Genomic DNA, 16,934 nt, shown 5'->3' with positions numbered 1-16,934 from the left:
AACGTATTAAGAATGTACCTTGGTGGAATAGCGAATGTAGCAAAGCCATAAAAAACAGAAATAAAGCATTTAGGGAACTCAAAAAACTTCATTCACAGGATGCTTTGATCCAGTATAAAAGGGCACAGGCAATAGTAAGGAAAACAATAAGAACCCCAAAACGCACATTTTGGAGGCAATATTGTAGCAGTATAGGAAGAGAAGTACAGCTTTCAGATGTCTGGGGCATGATCAGGAGAATGGGAGGGATCAGAAGGAGTTATAAATTACCAGTGATGAATAATGGGGATCAAATGGCTGTCAGCAACCTAGAAAAGGCTGAACTTCTGGCGCAAACATTCAGGAAAGTTCACAGCTCCGACAACCTAACAGATGAGGCCAGGCGCTGTAGAAATAGTTTTATTGGAGAAATCTAAAATATTAGAGAAAAAAGAGACATCAGAAGATCCAATAGACCTGCCTTTTAGTATGTTTGAATTGAGAAGAGCAATAACTTGTGCACGTCAGACCACACCTGGTAAAGATGGCGTATGCTATAAAATGTTAGAGAACATGGCAGATAACACTCTGGTCACTGTTTTAAGACTGTATAACAGAGTTTGGGAAACTGGACAACTTCCTTCAGTGTGGAAACAAGCCGTAATAGTGCCTATTCTAAAACCAGGGAAAGACCCATCAGATCCATATAGTTACAGACCTATTGCCCTAACCTCTCATTTATGTAAAATTATGGAGCAAATGGTTACAGAGAGATTAACATATTTCCTGGAAAGTAAAGCTCTTTTATCTCCACATCAAAGTGGGTTCCGTAGGGGTCGCAATACTATGGACTCTGTCTTATGCTTAGAGTCAGACATCAGGAAAGCACAGACCAACAAAGAAGTAGTATTAGCTATCTTCTTTGATGTGGAAAAAGCATATGATATGCTCTGGAAAGAAGGGTTACTCATGAAATTGAATTCATTGGGAATTGGTGGTAGAGCATATAATTGGGTGAAGGACTTTTTATTTGACAGGAAAATACAGGTAAGAGTAGATGCAGAATATTCAAATTCATATACAGTAGATAATGGAACTCCACAAGGTAGTGTATGTAGTCCGTTATTATTCAATATAATGATCAATGATATATTTTCTCAGGTTGAGCAAAATATAGGAAAGTCTATGTACGCGGATGACGGAGCTCTTTGGATAAGAGGCCGCAATGTATCATTTGTTAATAAGAAAATGCAAGCTGCAATAGCTGAGGTGGAGAAATGGGCAAACAAATGGGGATTCAAGTTATCAGTAGCAAAAACACAAGTTATTTGTTTCTTAAAACGGCGTAAAATCGCACCCATTTCCCTAAAACTGTATGATCAACCTCTGGAGCAAGTCAAAGCTGTTCGATTTCTGGGGATTTGGTTTGATGAAAAGCTCACATGGAACATTCATTTAGATAAAATCAGGAGCAAATGTAAAAAAGTCATCAATATACTGCGTTGTTTGACAGGACAGGAGTGGGGAGCAAGTAGAGCATCTTTACAACATATATACTGGGCTCTCATGAGATCTGTCCTTGACTATGGGTGTGTAGCTTACATGTCAGCAGCAGAATCAAACCTCAAGAAATTAGATGTACTGCAAGCTCAGGCTTTGAGAATCATTAGTGGATCATTCAGAACATCTCCGGTATCAGCAATGCAAGTGGAAGTGGGAGAAATGCCCCTACGGATTAGAAGAATAAAATTAATGCTGGCATACTGGGTTAATCTTCAGGGGCATTATGAAACTCACCCTACCAAAAGTGTTTTGATAGACTGCTGGGAACATAATGAAACAAACTTCATAAGCTTTGGGTGGGTAGGTGATGCAAAGGCAGAAAACATAGGGTTATGTCAATTCCAATATTGCTCTACAGTTTCAGTTTCCTCCATTCCTCCCTGGTTATTCCCATTACCAAATGTTGACCTCAATATACAGCAGGAATTGAAGGAGAAGTCAAAGAAAATTCCAGCATGGCGCATAGTCCAGAATTATTTGGATCAGCACTTCACAGACTCCGTGTTCTTATTTACAGACGGTTCCAAAGATCCTGAGACAGGGTGTGCAGGTGCAGCAGTTTATATCCCGGTGAGTGAGAAACGAGTATCAAATTATGTGTCAGTATATACTACAGAAATATTGGCAATATTATTGGCCCTGCAGTGGATAGAGGAGAGGGAAATAAAAAACACCGTTATTGCATCTGACAGTTTTTCAGCACTCACAAGCATAGGATCTGGTAGATCATCAGTCAGAACGGATTTAATTAATGAAATATTTCTCATTATGTATAGGATGGAAATAAAAGGCACAGGTACACGATTCATATGGGTTCCTGCTCATGTTGGTGTAGACATTCTGGCCAAACAAACACTAAGAATTAAGAATATAGAATTACAAATTCCATTAAGTAAAGCTGAGGCTAAACCATTCATCAAGAACTATGCACAAAAAGTATGGCAGGAGTATTGGGATGATCAGGAAACTGGAAGGCATATGTACAATATACAGAAACATGTTGGAGCAGGGAGAAAGGTGGGCTGGAAAAGAAGGGAAGAAAATATCATCACTCGACTAAGAATCGGACATACAGGTCTTAATCAAACATTATATCGAATAGGCAAACACCCAACTGGGAAATGTACACACTGTAACCAGCCAGAAACTGTTGAACACGTACTGATACACTGCAGTAATTACACTATCCAGAGGAATCACCTTTTTCAGACATTAAGGAAGGCAAAACATCACGACTTTTCAGTGTCAGGTCTATTGGGGAATAAAGCAGATAATATATACAGTGAAATTATTCAGTTTTTGAGAAAAACTGATTTAGTTAAAAGAATCTAGAGTTTTCATTATCATTTTTTTATTTATTTAATTTTTTGTTTTTAGTTCTATTTTGTTTCTGCACAATCTTCTGTTCCACACTCCAGTCCAGATGGTGGCGGTAATGCACCTCTAAGATGGTTTGCCAACCGCCAATAAACACCAAAGAAGAAGAAGAAGAAGAACAGCAACTCTCAAACCGCTCCTCTTCCTGAAATGAAGCACAACTTTTACAAACCCCACCCAGACTTTATTTACTGGCAAGGCGAGGCTCCTCCCGCTCAGTTCAGACTTGTCGTTCCCTCCCCTTTCACATATCTGCCCGTTTACAGATGGGTGCAAACACCATGTGATCAAATGTAAGAGCTGGAACGCTCATACACTGCAGATCAGTGGACAAACATTGAGGAAATGAGCACAGCATTTATCTGGAAACAGAGAGTGAAACTTACAGACATTCACTGTCGTCTAGAAGAGAAATGGCGCAGCAAGTGATTCTGGATCGAGACAAACTGAGCTGTTCAATCTGTCTGGATCTTCTAAAGGATCCGGTGACTATTCCCTGTGGGCACAGCTACTGCATGAGCTGTATTAAAGACTACTGGGGTGAGGAGCATGAGACGAAGACACACAGCTGCCCTCAGTGTAGGCAGAGCTTCACACCGAGGCCTGTCCTGGTGAAAAATACCATGTTAGCAGAGGTTGTGGAGGAACTGAAGAAAGCAGGACTTCAAGCTGCTTCACCTGATCATTCCTCTGCTGGACCTGGAGACGTGACCTGTGATTACTGTTCTGGGATGAAGGTGAAAGCCCTCAAGTCCTGTCTGGTGTGTATGGCCTCTTACTGTGAGCAGCACCTCCAGCCTCACTACAATGTAGCTCCATTAAAGAAACACAAGCTGGTTGAGGCCACTTTAAAGCTCCAGGAGAACATCTGCTCTCAGCATGACGAGGTGATGAAGATTTTCTGCCGCACCGATCAGAAGTGCATCTGCTATCTCTGCTCCATGGATGATCATAAAGGTCATGACACAGTCTCCGCTGCAGCAGAGAGGGCTGAGAGGCAGACGGAGCTCGGGGCGAGTCGGCAAGAAGTCCAACAGAGAGTCCAGGACAGAGAGAAAGACGTGAAGGTGCTTCAGCAGAGGGTGGAGGCTATCAATCTTTCTGCTGATGAAGCTGTGAGAGACAGTGAGAAGATCTTCACTGAGCTGATCCGTCTCATTGAGAAAAGAAGCTCCGAAGTGAAGCAGCAGATCAGATCCCAGCAGACAACTCAAGTGAGTCGAGCTAAAGAGCTTGAGGAGAAGCTGCAGCAGGAGATCACTGAGCTGCGGAGGAAAGACACTGAGCTGGAGACGCTCTCACACACAGAGGATCACCTCCATTTCCTAAACAACTACCCCTCGCTGTCACGTCTGAGCGAATCTAAAGACGTTCCCAGCATTGATATCTGTCCTCTGCGCTCCTTTGAGGATGTGACAGCGGCGGTGTCAGAGGTCAGAGATAAACTGCAGGCTGTTCTGAGTGAGGAGTGGAGAAAGATCTCTCTGGCAGTGACTGAAGTGGATGTTTTACTGCCTCAAGCAGAGCCCAGAACCAGAGCTGAGTTTATGAAATATTCTTGTCAAATCACACTGGATCCAAATACAGCAAACAACGATTTGTCATTGAGTGACAGGGACAGAAAAGCAACATTAATGGAAGGAGAACAGTTATATTTGGATCACCAAGACAGATTTGATGAATGGGAGCAGGTCCTGAGTAGAGAGGGTCTGACTGGACGCTGTTACTGGGAGGTGAAATGGAGCGGGAGAGTTTGTATAGCAGTTGCATACAAGGATATTAGAAGAACAGGCACAAGAGAAGAATGTGGATTTGGATGTAATGACAAATCTTGGTCATTAGACTGTTACAGTAGTAGTTATGATTTCGAACACAACAATATTTCTACTTCCGTCTCAGGCCCTCGGTCCTCCAGAATAGGAGTTTACCTGGATCACAGAGCAGGTACTCTGTCTTACTACAGCGTCTCTGAAACCATGACTCTCCTCCACAGAATCCAGACCACGTTCACTCAGCCTCTCTATGCTGGATTTTGGATTCTAAATGTTGTTGGAGCCACTGCTGAGCTGTGTGAGCTCAAGTAGACAAGAGTTTAATGAGTGATTCATCTCTGTACAGTAAATGTTGAGGTGTGTCTGCACTGCAGAGATCAAACATAGTGGGTGGGACTTTTTTCTTCTATTTTAATTCAATGAAATGATGAAAAGTTTTTTTTATTTGCTACATAGAGATTGTTTTTTGAAATTTGATTCTTATGTTATATTTACTAAACATTTTCCTTATACTGTATACTGTGCAAAATGAATATAATATAGATTTTAAAAAAGAGTCATGTTTACTTCTTAGTACTCTACATACTGCTGTCTGTACTGATATTGCAAAATCACATCACCTTTTTTTGTAAATGTACCCAAAAAGTACAGGAAAAACTGGTCTAATTTTAAACGTATCCTTCTGAAAAATAGCTAATCATCTTTTTAAGAGTGAATTCAAGTGTCTTTACATGGTTAAAAAAATATATAAAAAGTTAATGTTAAAAATCCTAAAAATAAATAGCCTAAATAAATAAATTGTTGACTTTGCATATGCAAAATGTCTGACTAAAAATCAGTTTTTGTCCTACTTAATATTGAATTTGGTTATTATATACATGGGCTTAATTATGTAAAAACTACCAAATTAATAAAACAGTCATGTATGTAATAATGTATAAATGTATTTGGGTTTGGATTTTTGAGCATCTGTCAAATGAATGTAATATAATTTCTTTTAAAAATATTTTTAGTTGTACTAAATCTTCATATCTTCATAATTTGTATAATGTAATGTTTACTTTCTGCATACTGTGCTGCTGTTAAAATAGCAACTTTTATTTTAATGTACCCAAAAAGTACGAGTACCAGAAAACTGGGATCATTTTAAATGTAACATTTTGAAAAATAGTTTAGTAATCTTTTTTTTTAAGAAAGAATTCAAATGTACTTTCATGATAACAATTATTTGGATACATTAATGAAAATCAATGTTGTAAATCCTAAAAAAATAAATAAATTGTTGACTAATCTATATTCTATATTCTTCATTTCACTGTCCGAATATCAAAAAAAAATCTGTCCTTTTCCTACTTAATTTCTTTCTAATCAATCAATTTTCAAGATATTTTGGTAACAGACAAACACACAGGGAGATTAATGAAGGCAATGAAATAACTTTCACTTTCTGGTGGATTTCACCAGAAACAACACAATTTTGGAATGATTTTAAATTTGTAAAATGTTGGGGTCTTTTTTTTGCAAATGGAAATCATGTTCAAGACAATATTTCAGCAGAATGTTTTACTTTCAGATTTATTACACAACTTTTGAACATTCCACAACAATCATGCAGGAATAAAATGGGACTTATAGAAAGCTTTACAGGCTTCGCCAATCACACTTTAGGAATAACTGGGCTTCACGTCGTCTCAAAAACACTCAAAATGTGAGGTAATATCTTTTTTAAATCATCATCTACCGACAACAGACCATGTGTTGATTTAATGCTGATGATGGTGAGAGAAGAAAATCACTCAAAAAACAATAATGAAAAAAAAGGAAATATAACAGAAACTATCAATTGAAGATTATCTCTTATTTCTAATAACAACTCTACTTTTCTTTGCCAAAAGCTGACGGTTACCTCCCAGTTGAAAATTGCTGAGTGAGTCTAAAGGAAGATGCACTGAAAAGGTCTAGATATCTAAATCACAACTCATATCTCAAATGTGTTGAGTGATTCAAATGAAGTGAAATTAAAAGGTAATTCAGTCTGAATATCAGGCTAGAAGAGGTCAACCAGTCATGTACATTCAGTTACCAGTTAATAAAAGGTACATCTAGCTAAAACTAATGCAGTCTAACACAAAAGCCCTGTAATAAATCCTGTCTTCATGAAGGTTATTGTGTTCAGTTTGTGTTGTTTAAGATATGTTGTTATGATCTAAGTAATGTTGAATTAGCTCTAGCTAGGTCCTGTCCAATAAACACTCCTAAACTAACTTATTGTTCATCCTTACAAGTATGTTTTAATTCAGTGTTGATGTTATTTACCATGAGTGCATCAATCAACTAAAACCCTGTATCACAACATTATAACAACGAGCTAGCTTTGTGACATAAAATGCAGTTAGCAGATGTTACACCTCGGGATTCTGCTTCCGGGCCATTAAGTAAGACAGCTTCCGGTGTGTCTGTTTTTTTTCATACTTTATTTTTTTTTGAAAGTTCAATATAATAGTTACATAAACATGTTCATGTTTCATTACAGAAAATTCAGCAAATATATTTTACGGTATAAAAAATAATATAAAAATAAAATACATTATACAACAAATACAATGTAAGGAAAGGAAAAGATAAATAAAAACAACAACAACAAATTGGAATTAATGTCTAAACAATCTAATAGTTTTTTCCAATTTAGAATTTTCAATCATAGTCAAATATGTTTTAAAATCAGTATCTTTAAAAGTATAAAAGAGGGATATTCTTTTAAGCCATATCATTTCATGGATATAATGTTTTGCTAAGATATTAATCTAATTCATTGTAAATTTCAACTTCCGAAAAAGATTGTTAAAAGTGAGTAATATCTCAATCTTTGTTTATGATATTTTTTTCAAAATGTTTATGAGAAGTTATTCTGTAAATCAAACAAAAAAGAAGTAGCATGAAAACAATCTACAATCACATGTTCAACAGTTTTCCCTTCACAGTTGCAAAAAGTGCATCTATTGTTAAACCGGTGTGTCTTTTAATTTAAGAGGAAATGCAGAAATTCACGCCTATGTGCTGCATATTGCTCTGTAATAAAACTGGACAGAAAAAATAACTTAAAATATGATAATCTTGTCTTTATAAAGAATGAGGGAGAAGGGAAATCCAGATATAACAAATTATTTAATTTCATTTTTCATTTCTGGCAGGTAGAGTTAGAGAGTTTTTTCTTTCAAGGGTTGCTAGTGTTGGTGTGTCTCTGTTGGTGTCAAGTGTGGATGCCAGCAAATGCCACTTCTGGTACATTTCATTTTAACCCCCTCTCTCTCTTTATTTGTTATTTTACCTTTATTCTACTAAGAACTCCCATTGAGATAAAAAAACAAGAGCGACCTGGCCAGCCATATACAATTACAACACATTAAAATACAACATATTCAACATTATATACAAAAATTCACAATAAAACTGAAGAACAGCTGTTTAACACGCTGGTAACCACATATCACCACATTCAATACAATGCCCTTAAATTCATCAACGGATATGATCTCATTTTATATCTTTTTGTAGATGTCCAAGGTGCATAGTGGGAGAATATCTCTCTATGTGTATGCAAGGTGCTATATGAGTACAGTTCACTTAAAATTGGATTTGGTTTTTATATAAATGGGCTTAATTGTATAAAAAACTACAAAATGAATAAAACAGTCATGTAGGTAAAAATACATAAATGGATTTGGATTTTTGTGCATCTGCCAAATGAATGTAACACAAAGTTTAAAAAATAGATAATTTTAGTATCTCCATGAACATAATTTGTATAATTTATTGTTTACTTATTAGTACTCATCATAGTAGTAGTGGTAGTAATATATTACATTGGAAGTCTTCCAATTTAATTCTGTAGTTCTGTATCTGAAAGATAGACTATAACTGAGGACTAAGGACACACAGCAACGCTCAAACTTCTCCTCTCCCTGAAATGAAGCACAACTTTTACAAACCCCACCTAGACTTTATATACCGGTTATACAAGGCTCCTACCGCTCAAAGTCTATTTAGCTCCGACTTGTCGTTCCCTCCCCTTTCACAGATCTGCCCGTTTACAGATGGGTGCAAACACCATGTGATCAAATGTAAGAGCTGAAACGCTCATACACTGCAGATCAGTGGACAAACATTGAGGAAATGAGCACAGCATTTATCTGGAAACAGAGAGTGAAACTTACAGACATTCACTGTCGTCTAGAGGAGAAATGGCGCAGCAAGTGATTCTGGATCGAGACAAACTGAGCTGTTCAATCTGTCTGGATCTTCTAAAGGATCCGGTGACTATTCCCTGTGGACACAGCTACTGCATGAGCTGTATTAAAGACTACTGGGGTGAGGAGCATGAGACGAAGACACACAGCTGCCCTCAGTGCAGGCAGAGCTTCACACCGAGGCCTGTCCTGGTGAAAAATACCATGTTAGCAGAGGTTGTGGAGGAACTGAAGAAAGCAGGACTTCAAGCTGCTTCACCTGATCATTCCTCTGCTGGACCTGGAGACGTGACCTGTGATTACTGCTCTGGGATGAAGGTGAAAGCCCTCAAGTCCTGTCTGGTGTGTATGGCCTTTTACTGTGAGCAGCACCTCCAGCCTCACTACAATGTAGCTCCATTAAAGAAACACAAGCTGGTTGAGGCCACTTTAAAGCTCCAGGAGAACATCTGCTCTCAGCATGACGAGGTGATGAAGATTTTCTGCCGCACTGATCAGAAGTGCATCTGCTATCTCTGCTCCATGGATGATCATAAAGGTCATGACACAGTCTCCGCTGCAGCAGAGAGGGCTGAGAAGCAGAAGGAGCTCGGGGCGAGTCGGCAAGAAATCCAACAGAGAGTCCAGGACAGAGAGAAAGACGTGAAGGTGCTTCAGCAGAGGGTGGAGGCTATCAATCTTTCTGCTAATAAAGCTGTGAGAGACAGTGAGAAGATCTTCACTGAGCTGATCCGTCTCATTAAGAAAAGAAGCTCCGAAGTGAAGCAGCAGATCAGATCCCAGCAGACAACTCAAGTGAGTCGAGCTAAAGAGCTTGAGGAGAAGCTGCAGCAGGAGATCACTGAGCTGCGGAGGAAAGACACTGAGCTGGAGACGCTCTCACACACAGAGGATCACCTCCATTTCCTAAACAACTACCCCTCGCTGTCACGTCTGAGCGAATCTAAAGACGTTCCCAGCATTGATATCTGTCCTCTGCGCTCCTTTGAGGATGTGACAGCGGCGGTGTCAGAGGCCAGAGATAAACTGCAGGCTGTTCTGAGTGAGGAGTGGGGAAAGATCTCTCTGGCAGTGACTGAAGTGGATGTTTTACAAGCAGAGCCCAGAACCAGAGCTGAGTTTATGAAATATTCTTGTCAAATCACACTGGATCCAAATACAGCAAACAAACGTTTGTCATTGAGTGACAGGGACAGAAAAGCAACATTAATGGAAGGAGAACAGTTATATTTGGATCACCAAGACAGATTTGGTGAATGGAGTCAGGTCCTGAGTAGAGAGGGTCTGACTGGACGCTGTTACTGGGAGGTGAAATGGAGCAGGATCGTTCGTATAGCAGTTGCATACAAGGATATTAGCAGAACAGGCACCATTTATGAATGTGGATTTGGATGTAATGACAAATCTTGGTCATTAGACTGTAACAGTAGTAGTTATAAATTCAGACACAACAATATTTGTACTTCCATCTCAGGCCCTCAGTCCTCCAGAATAGGAGTTTACCTGGATCACAGAGCAGGTACTCTGTCTTACTACAGCGTCTCTGAAACCATGACTCTCCTCCACAGAGTCCAGACCACGTTCACTCAGCCTCTCTATACTGGATTTTGGCTTCCAAGTTATAGAGGTCGAGGCACTGCTGAGCTGTGTGAGCTCAAGTAGACAGGAGTTTAATGAGTGATTCATCTCTGTACAGTAAATGTTGAGATGTGTCTGCACTGCAGAGATCAAACATAGTGGGTGGGACTTTTTTCTTCTATTTTAATTCAATGAAATGATGAAAACTTTTTTTTATTTGCTACATAGAGATTGTTTGTTGAAATTTGATTCTTATGTTATTTTTACTAAACATTTTCCTTATACTGTATACTGTGCAAAATGAATGTAATATAGATTTAAAAAGGGAGTAATGTTTACTTGTTAGTACTCTACATACTGCTGTCTGTACTGATATTGCAAAATCACATCACCTTTTTTTGGTAAATGTACCCAAAAAGTACAGGAAAAACTGGTCTAATTTTGAACGTATCCTTCTGAAAAATAGCTAATCATCTTTTTAAGAGGGAATTCAAGTGTCTTTACATGGTTTAAAAAATATATAAAAAGTTAATGTTCAAAATCCTATAAATAAATAGCCTAAATAAATAAATTGTTGACTTTGCATATGCAAAATGTCTGACTAAAAATCTGTTTTTGTTCTACCTAAAATTGATTTTGGTTATTATATTAATGGGCTTAATTATGTAAAAACTACAAAATTAAAAAACAGTCATGTATGTAATAATGTATAAATGTATTTGGGTTTGTATTTTTGAGCATCTGCCAAATGAATGTAATATTTCTTTTTAAAATAATTTGAGTTGTACTAAATCTTCATATCTTCATAATTTGTATAATGTAATGTTTACTTTCTGCATACTGTGCTGCTGTTAAAATAGCAACTTTTATTTTAATGTACCCAGAAAAGTACGAGTACCAGAAAACTGGGATCATTTTAAATGTAACCTTTTGAAAAATAGTTTAGTAATCTTTTTTTTTAAGAAAGAATTCAAATGTACTTTCATGATAACGATTATTTGGATACATTAATGAAAATCCATGTTGTAAATCCTACAAATAAATAAATAAATTGTTGACTTATCTATATTCTATATTCTTCATTTCACTGTCCGAGTATCAAAAAAAAATTGTCCTTTTCCTACTTAATTTCTTTCTAATCAATCAGTTTTCAAGATATTTTGGTAACAGACAAACACACTGGGAGATTAATGAAGGCAATAAAATAACGTCCACTTTCTGGTGGATTTCACCAGAAACAACACAATTTTGGAATGATTTTAAATTTGTAAAATGTTGGGGTCTTTTCATTTGTAAATGAAAATCATGTTCAAGACAATATTTCAGCAGAATGTTTTACTTTCAGATTTAATACACAACTTTTGAACATTCCACAACAATCATGCAGGAATAAAATGGGAATTATAGAAAGCTTTACAGGCTTCGCCAATCACACTTTAGGAATAACTGGGCTGCACGTCGTCTCAAAAACACTCAAAATGTGAGGTAATATCTTTTTTAAATCATCATCTACCGACAACAGACCATGAAGACGTCAAGAAGAGGTCAACCAGTCATGTACATTCAGTTATCAGTTAATAAAAGGTACATCTAGCTAAAACTAATGCAGTCTAACACAAAAGCCCTGTAATAAATCCTGTCTTCATGAAGGTCATTGTGTTCAGTTTGTGTTGTTTAAGATATGTTGTTATGATCTAAGTAATGTTGAATTAGCTCTAGCTAGGTCCTGTCCAATAAACACTCCTAAACTAACTTATTGTTCATCCTTACAAGTATGTTTTAATTCAGTGTTGATGTTATTTACCATGAGTGCATCAATCAACTAAAACCCTTTATCACAACATTATAACAATGAGCTAGCTTTGTGACATAAAATGCAGTTAGCAGATGTTACACCTCGGGATTCTGCTTCCGGGCCATTAAGTAAAACAGCTTCCGGTGTGTCTGTTTTTTTTCATACTTTATTTTTTTTGGAAAGTTCAATATAATAGTTACATAAACATGTTCATGTTTCATTACAAAAAAATCAGAAAATATATTTTACAGTATAAAAAAATTATATAAAATAAAATACATTATACAACAAATACAATGTAAGGAAAGGAAAAGATAAATAAAATCAACAACAACAAATTGGAATAAATGTCTAAACAATCTAATAGATTTTGGCAATTTAGAATTTTCAATCATAGTCAAATATGTTTTAAAATCAGTATCTTTAAAAGTATAAAAGGAGGATATTCTTTTGAGCCATATCATTTTATGGATATAATGTTTTGCTAAGATATTAATCTAATTCATTGTAAATTTCATCTTCCGAAAAAAAGATTGTTAAAAGTGAGTAATATCTCAATCTTTGTTAGAATGATATTTTTTTCAAAATGTTTATGAGAAATTATTCTGTAAATCAAACCAAAAAGAAGTAGCATGAAAACAATCTACAAACACATGTTCAATAGTTTCCCCTTCACAATTGCAAAAAGTGCATCTATTGTTAAACCGGTGTGTCTTTTAATTTAAGAGGAAATGCAGAAATTCACGCCTATGTGCTGCATATTGCTCTGTAATAAAACTGGACAGAAAAAAATAATGTAAAATATGATTGTCTTGTCTTTATACAGAATGAGGGAGAAGGGAAATCCAGATATAACAAATCATTTCATTTTTCATTTCTTTTCCATACTATTTTTACAGGCTAGGCCTACCAGGCAGGTAGAGTTAGAGAGTTTTTTCTTTCAGGGGTTGCTAGTGTTGGTGTGTCTCTGTTGGTGTCAAGTGTGGATGCCAGCAAATGCCACTTCTGGTACATTTCATTTTAACCCCCTCTCTCTCTTTATTTATGTTATTTTACCTTTATTCTACTAAGAACTCCCATTGAGATTAAAAAACAAGAGAGACCTGGCCGGCCATATAAAATTACAACACATTAAAATACAATATATTCAACATTATATACAAAAAATCACAAGAAAACTGACGAACAGCTGTTTAACATGCTGGTAACCACATATCACCACGTTCAATATGATGCCCTTAAATTCATCAATGGATATGATCTCATTTTAGATCTTTTTGTAGATGTCCAAGGTGCATAGTGAGAGAATATCTCTCTATGTGTATGAAAGGTGCTATATGAGTACAGTTCACTTACAATTGGATTTGGTTTTTATATAAATGGGCTTAATTGTATAAAAAACTACAAAATGAATAAAAGAGTCATGTATATAAAAATACATAAATGGATTTGAATTTTTGTGCATCTGCCAAATGAATGTAACACAAAGTTTAAAAAAAATAGGTCATTTTAGAATCTCTGTGAACATAATTTGTATAATTTAATGTTTACTTATTAGTACTCATCATAGTAGTAGTGGTAGTAATATATTACATTGCAAGTCTTCCATTTAATTCTGTAGTTCTGAATCTGAAAGACAGACTATAACTGAGGGCTAAAGACACACAGAAACTCTCAAACCGCTCCTCTTCCTGAAATGAAGCACAACTTTCACAAACCCCCCACCCAGACTTTCTTTACTGGCAAGGCAAGGCTCTTCCCGCTCAAAGTCTATTCATCTCAGACTTGTCGTTCCCTCCCCTTTCACAGATCTGCCCGTTTATAGATGGGTGCAAACACCATGTGATTAATGTAAGAGCTGGAACACTCATACACTGCAGATCAGTGGACAAACATTGAGGAAATGAGCACAGCATTTATCTGGTAACAGAGAGTGAAACGTACAGACATTCACTGTCGTCTAGAGGAGAAATGGCGCAGCAAGTGATTCTGGATCGAGACAAACTGAGCTGTTCAATCTGTCTGGATCTTCTAAAGGATCCGGTGACTATTCCCTGTGGGCACAGCTACTGCATGAGCTGTATTAAAGACTACTGGGGTGAGGAGCATGAGACGAAGACACACAGCTGCCCTCAGTGCAGGCAGAGCTTCACACCGAGGCCTGTCCTGGTGAAAAATACCATGATGGCAGAGTTAGTGGAGGAACTGAAGAAAGCAGGACCTCAAGCATCTTCACCTGATCATTCCTCTGCTGGACCTGGAGACGTGACCTGTGATTTCTGCTCTGGGATGAAGGTGAAAGCCCTCAAGTCCTGTCTGGTGTGTATGGCCTCTTACTGTGAGCAGCACCTCCAGCCTCACTACAATATAGCTCCATTAAAGAAACACAAGCTGGTTGAGGCCACTTTAAAGCTCCAGGAGAACATCTGCTCTCAGCATGACGAGGTGATGAAGATTTTCTGCCGCACTGATCAGAAGTGCATCTGCTATCTCTGCTCCATGGATGATCATAAAGGTCATGACACAGTCTCCGCTGCAGCAGAGAGGGCTGAGAAGCAAAAGGAGCTCGGGGCGAGTCGGCAGGAAATCCAACAGAGAGTCCAGGACAGAGAGAAAGACGTGAAGGTGCTTCAGCAGAGGGTGGAGGCTATCAATCTTTCTGCTGATGAAGCTATGAGAGACAGTGAGAAGATCTTCACTGAGCTGATCCGTCTCATTGAGAAAAGAAGCTCCGAAGTGAAGCAGCAGATCAGATCCCAGCAGACAACTCAAGTGAGTCGAGCTAAAGAGCTTGAGGAGAAGCTGCAGCAGGAGATCACTGAGCTGCGGAGGAAAGACACTGAGCTGGAGACGCTCTCACACACAGAGGATCACCTCCATTTCCTAAACAACTACCCCTCGCTGTCACGTCTGTGCGAATCTAAAGACGTTCCCAGCGTTGATATCTGTCCTCTGCGCTCCTTTGAGGATGTGACAGCGGCGGTGTCAGAGGTCAGAGATAAACTGCAGGCTGTTCTGAGTGAGGAGTGGGGAAAGATCTCTCTGGCAGTGACTGAAGTGGATGTTTTACAAGCAGAGCCCAGAACCAGAGCTGAGTTTATGAAATATTCTTCTCAAATCACACTGGATCCAAATACAGCATACAAACGTTTGTCATTGAGTGACAGGGACAGAAAAGCAACATTAATGAAAGGAGAACAGTTATATTTGGATCACCAAGACAGATTTAGAGAAAGGTACCAGGTCCTGAGTAGAGAGGGTCTGACTGGACGCTGTTACTGGGAGGTGAAATGGAGCGGGATCGTTTGTATAGCAGTTGCATACAAGGATATTAGAAGAACAGGCACCAATAATGAATGTGGATTTGGATATAATGACAAATCTTGGTCATTAGACTGTAACAGTAGTAGTTATATATTCAGACACAACAATATTTGTACTTCCGTCTCAGGCCCTCAGTCCTCCAGAATAGGAGTTTACCTGGATCACAGGGCAGGTACTCTGTCTTACTACAGCGTCTCTGAAACCATGACTCTCCTCCACAGAGACCAGACCACGTTCACTCAGCCTCTCTATGCTGGATTTTGGTTTCGATATGATGTTGGAGACACTGCTAAGCTGTGTGAGCTCAAGTAGACAAGAGTTTAATGAGTGATTCATCTCTGTACAGTAAATGTTGAGATGTGTCTGCACTGCAGAGATCAAACATAGCGGGTGGAACTTTCTTCTTCTATTTTCATTCAATGAAATGATGAAAACTTTTTTTATTTGCTACATAGATTGTTTGTTGAAATTTGATTCTTATGTTATTTTTACTAAACATTTTCCTTATACTGTATACTGTGCAAAATGAATGTAATATAGATTTAAAAAGAGTCATGTTTACTTTTTAGTACTCTACATACTGCTGTCTGTACTGATATTGTAAAATCCCATCACCTTTTTTTGTAAATGTACCCAAAAAGTAGAGGAAAAACTGGTCTAATTTTGAACGTATCCTTCTGAAAAATAGCTAATCATCTTCTTAAGAGTGAATTCAAGTGTCTTTACATGGTTAAAAAAATATATAAAAAGTTAATGTTCAAAATCCTACAAATAAATAGCCTAAATAAATAAATTGTTGACTTTGCATATGCAAAATGTCTGACTAAAAATCTGTTTTTGTCGTACTTAAAATTGAATTTGGTTATATTATTAATGGGCTTAATTATGTAAAAACTACAAAATTAATAAAACAGTCATGTATGTAAAAATGTATAAATGTATTTGGGTTTGGATTTTTGAGCATCTGTCAAATGAATGTAAAATAATTTCTTTTAAAAATATTTTGTAGTTGTACTAAATCTTCATATCTTCATAATTTGTATAATGTAATGTTTACTTTCTGCATACTGTGCTGCTGTTAAAATAGCAACTTTTATTTTAATGTACCCAAAAATTACGAGTACCAGAAAACTGGGATCATTTTAAATGTAACCTTTTGAAAAATAGTTTAGTAATCTTTTTTTTTAAGAAAGAATTCAAATTTACTTTCATGATAACAATTATTTGGATACATTAAATGAAAATCAATGTTGTAAATCCTAAAAAAATAAATAAATTGTTGACTTATCTATATTCTAT

At 37.2% G+C, this 16,934-nt stretch overlaps 3 protein-coding genes across 3 annotated transcripts; all 3 read left to right on the top strand.

Moving 5' to 3' along the window:
• Nucleotides 1-3,332: 3,332 nt before the first annotated feature.
• On the top strand, nucleotides 3,333-5,003 carry LOC141753153 (tripartite motif-containing protein 16-like). The gene has a single exon (XM_074611537.1). It carries the CDS (start codon nucleotides 3,333-3,335, stop codon nucleotides 5,001-5,003), a length of 1,671 nt encoding a protein of 556 aa, XP_074467638.1.
• A 3,929-nt stretch (nucleotides 5,004-8,932) lies between these two features.
• On the top strand, nucleotides 8,933-10,601 carry LOC141752980 (tripartite motif-containing protein 16-like). Its single transcript, XM_074611274.1, has one exon. It carries the CDS (start codon nucleotides 8,933-8,935, stop codon nucleotides 10,598-10,600), a length of 1,668 nt encoding a protein of 555 aa, XP_074467375.1. The 3' UTR covers nucleotide 10,601.
• Nucleotides 10,602-14,282: 3,681 nt separating this feature from the next.
• LOC141753252 (tripartite motif-containing protein 16-like) lies at nucleotides 14,283-16,023 on the top strand. The gene has a single exon (XM_074611730.1). The coding sequence runs from the start codon at nucleotides 14,283-14,285 to the stop codon at nucleotides 15,945-15,947; it is 1,665 nt and encodes a 554-aa protein (XP_074467831.1). The 3' UTR covers nucleotides 15,948-16,023.
• The last annotated feature ends 911 nt before the right edge of the window (nucleotides 16,024-16,934 follow it).

This window comes from Sebastes fasciatus, chromosome 16 (assembly GCF_043250625.1).
Source record: "Sebastes fasciatus isolate fSebFas1 chromosome 16, fSebFas1.pri, whole genome shotgun sequence".
Classification (NCBI taxonomy): domain Eukaryota; kingdom Metazoa; phylum Chordata; class Actinopteri; order Perciformes; family Sebastidae; genus Sebastes; species Sebastes fasciatus.
The sequence above is the reverse complement of the archived record's forward strand: the minus strand, read 5'-3'. Positions and strand labels throughout refer to the sequence as shown.

Excerpts from the sequence above, each read along its gene's own strand:
- LOC141753153 (XM_074611537.1), top strand. The coding sequence starts at position 3,333 with ATGGCGCAGCAAGTGATTCTGGATCGAGACAAACTGAGCTGTTCAATC.
- LOC141752980 (XM_074611274.1), top strand. The coding sequence starts at position 8,933 with ATGGCGCAGCAAGTGATTCTGGATCGAGACAAACTGAGCTGTTCAATC.
- LOC141753252 (XM_074611730.1), top strand. The coding sequence starts at position 14,283 with ATGGCGCAGCAAGTGATTCTGGATCGAGACAAACTGAGCTGTTCAATC.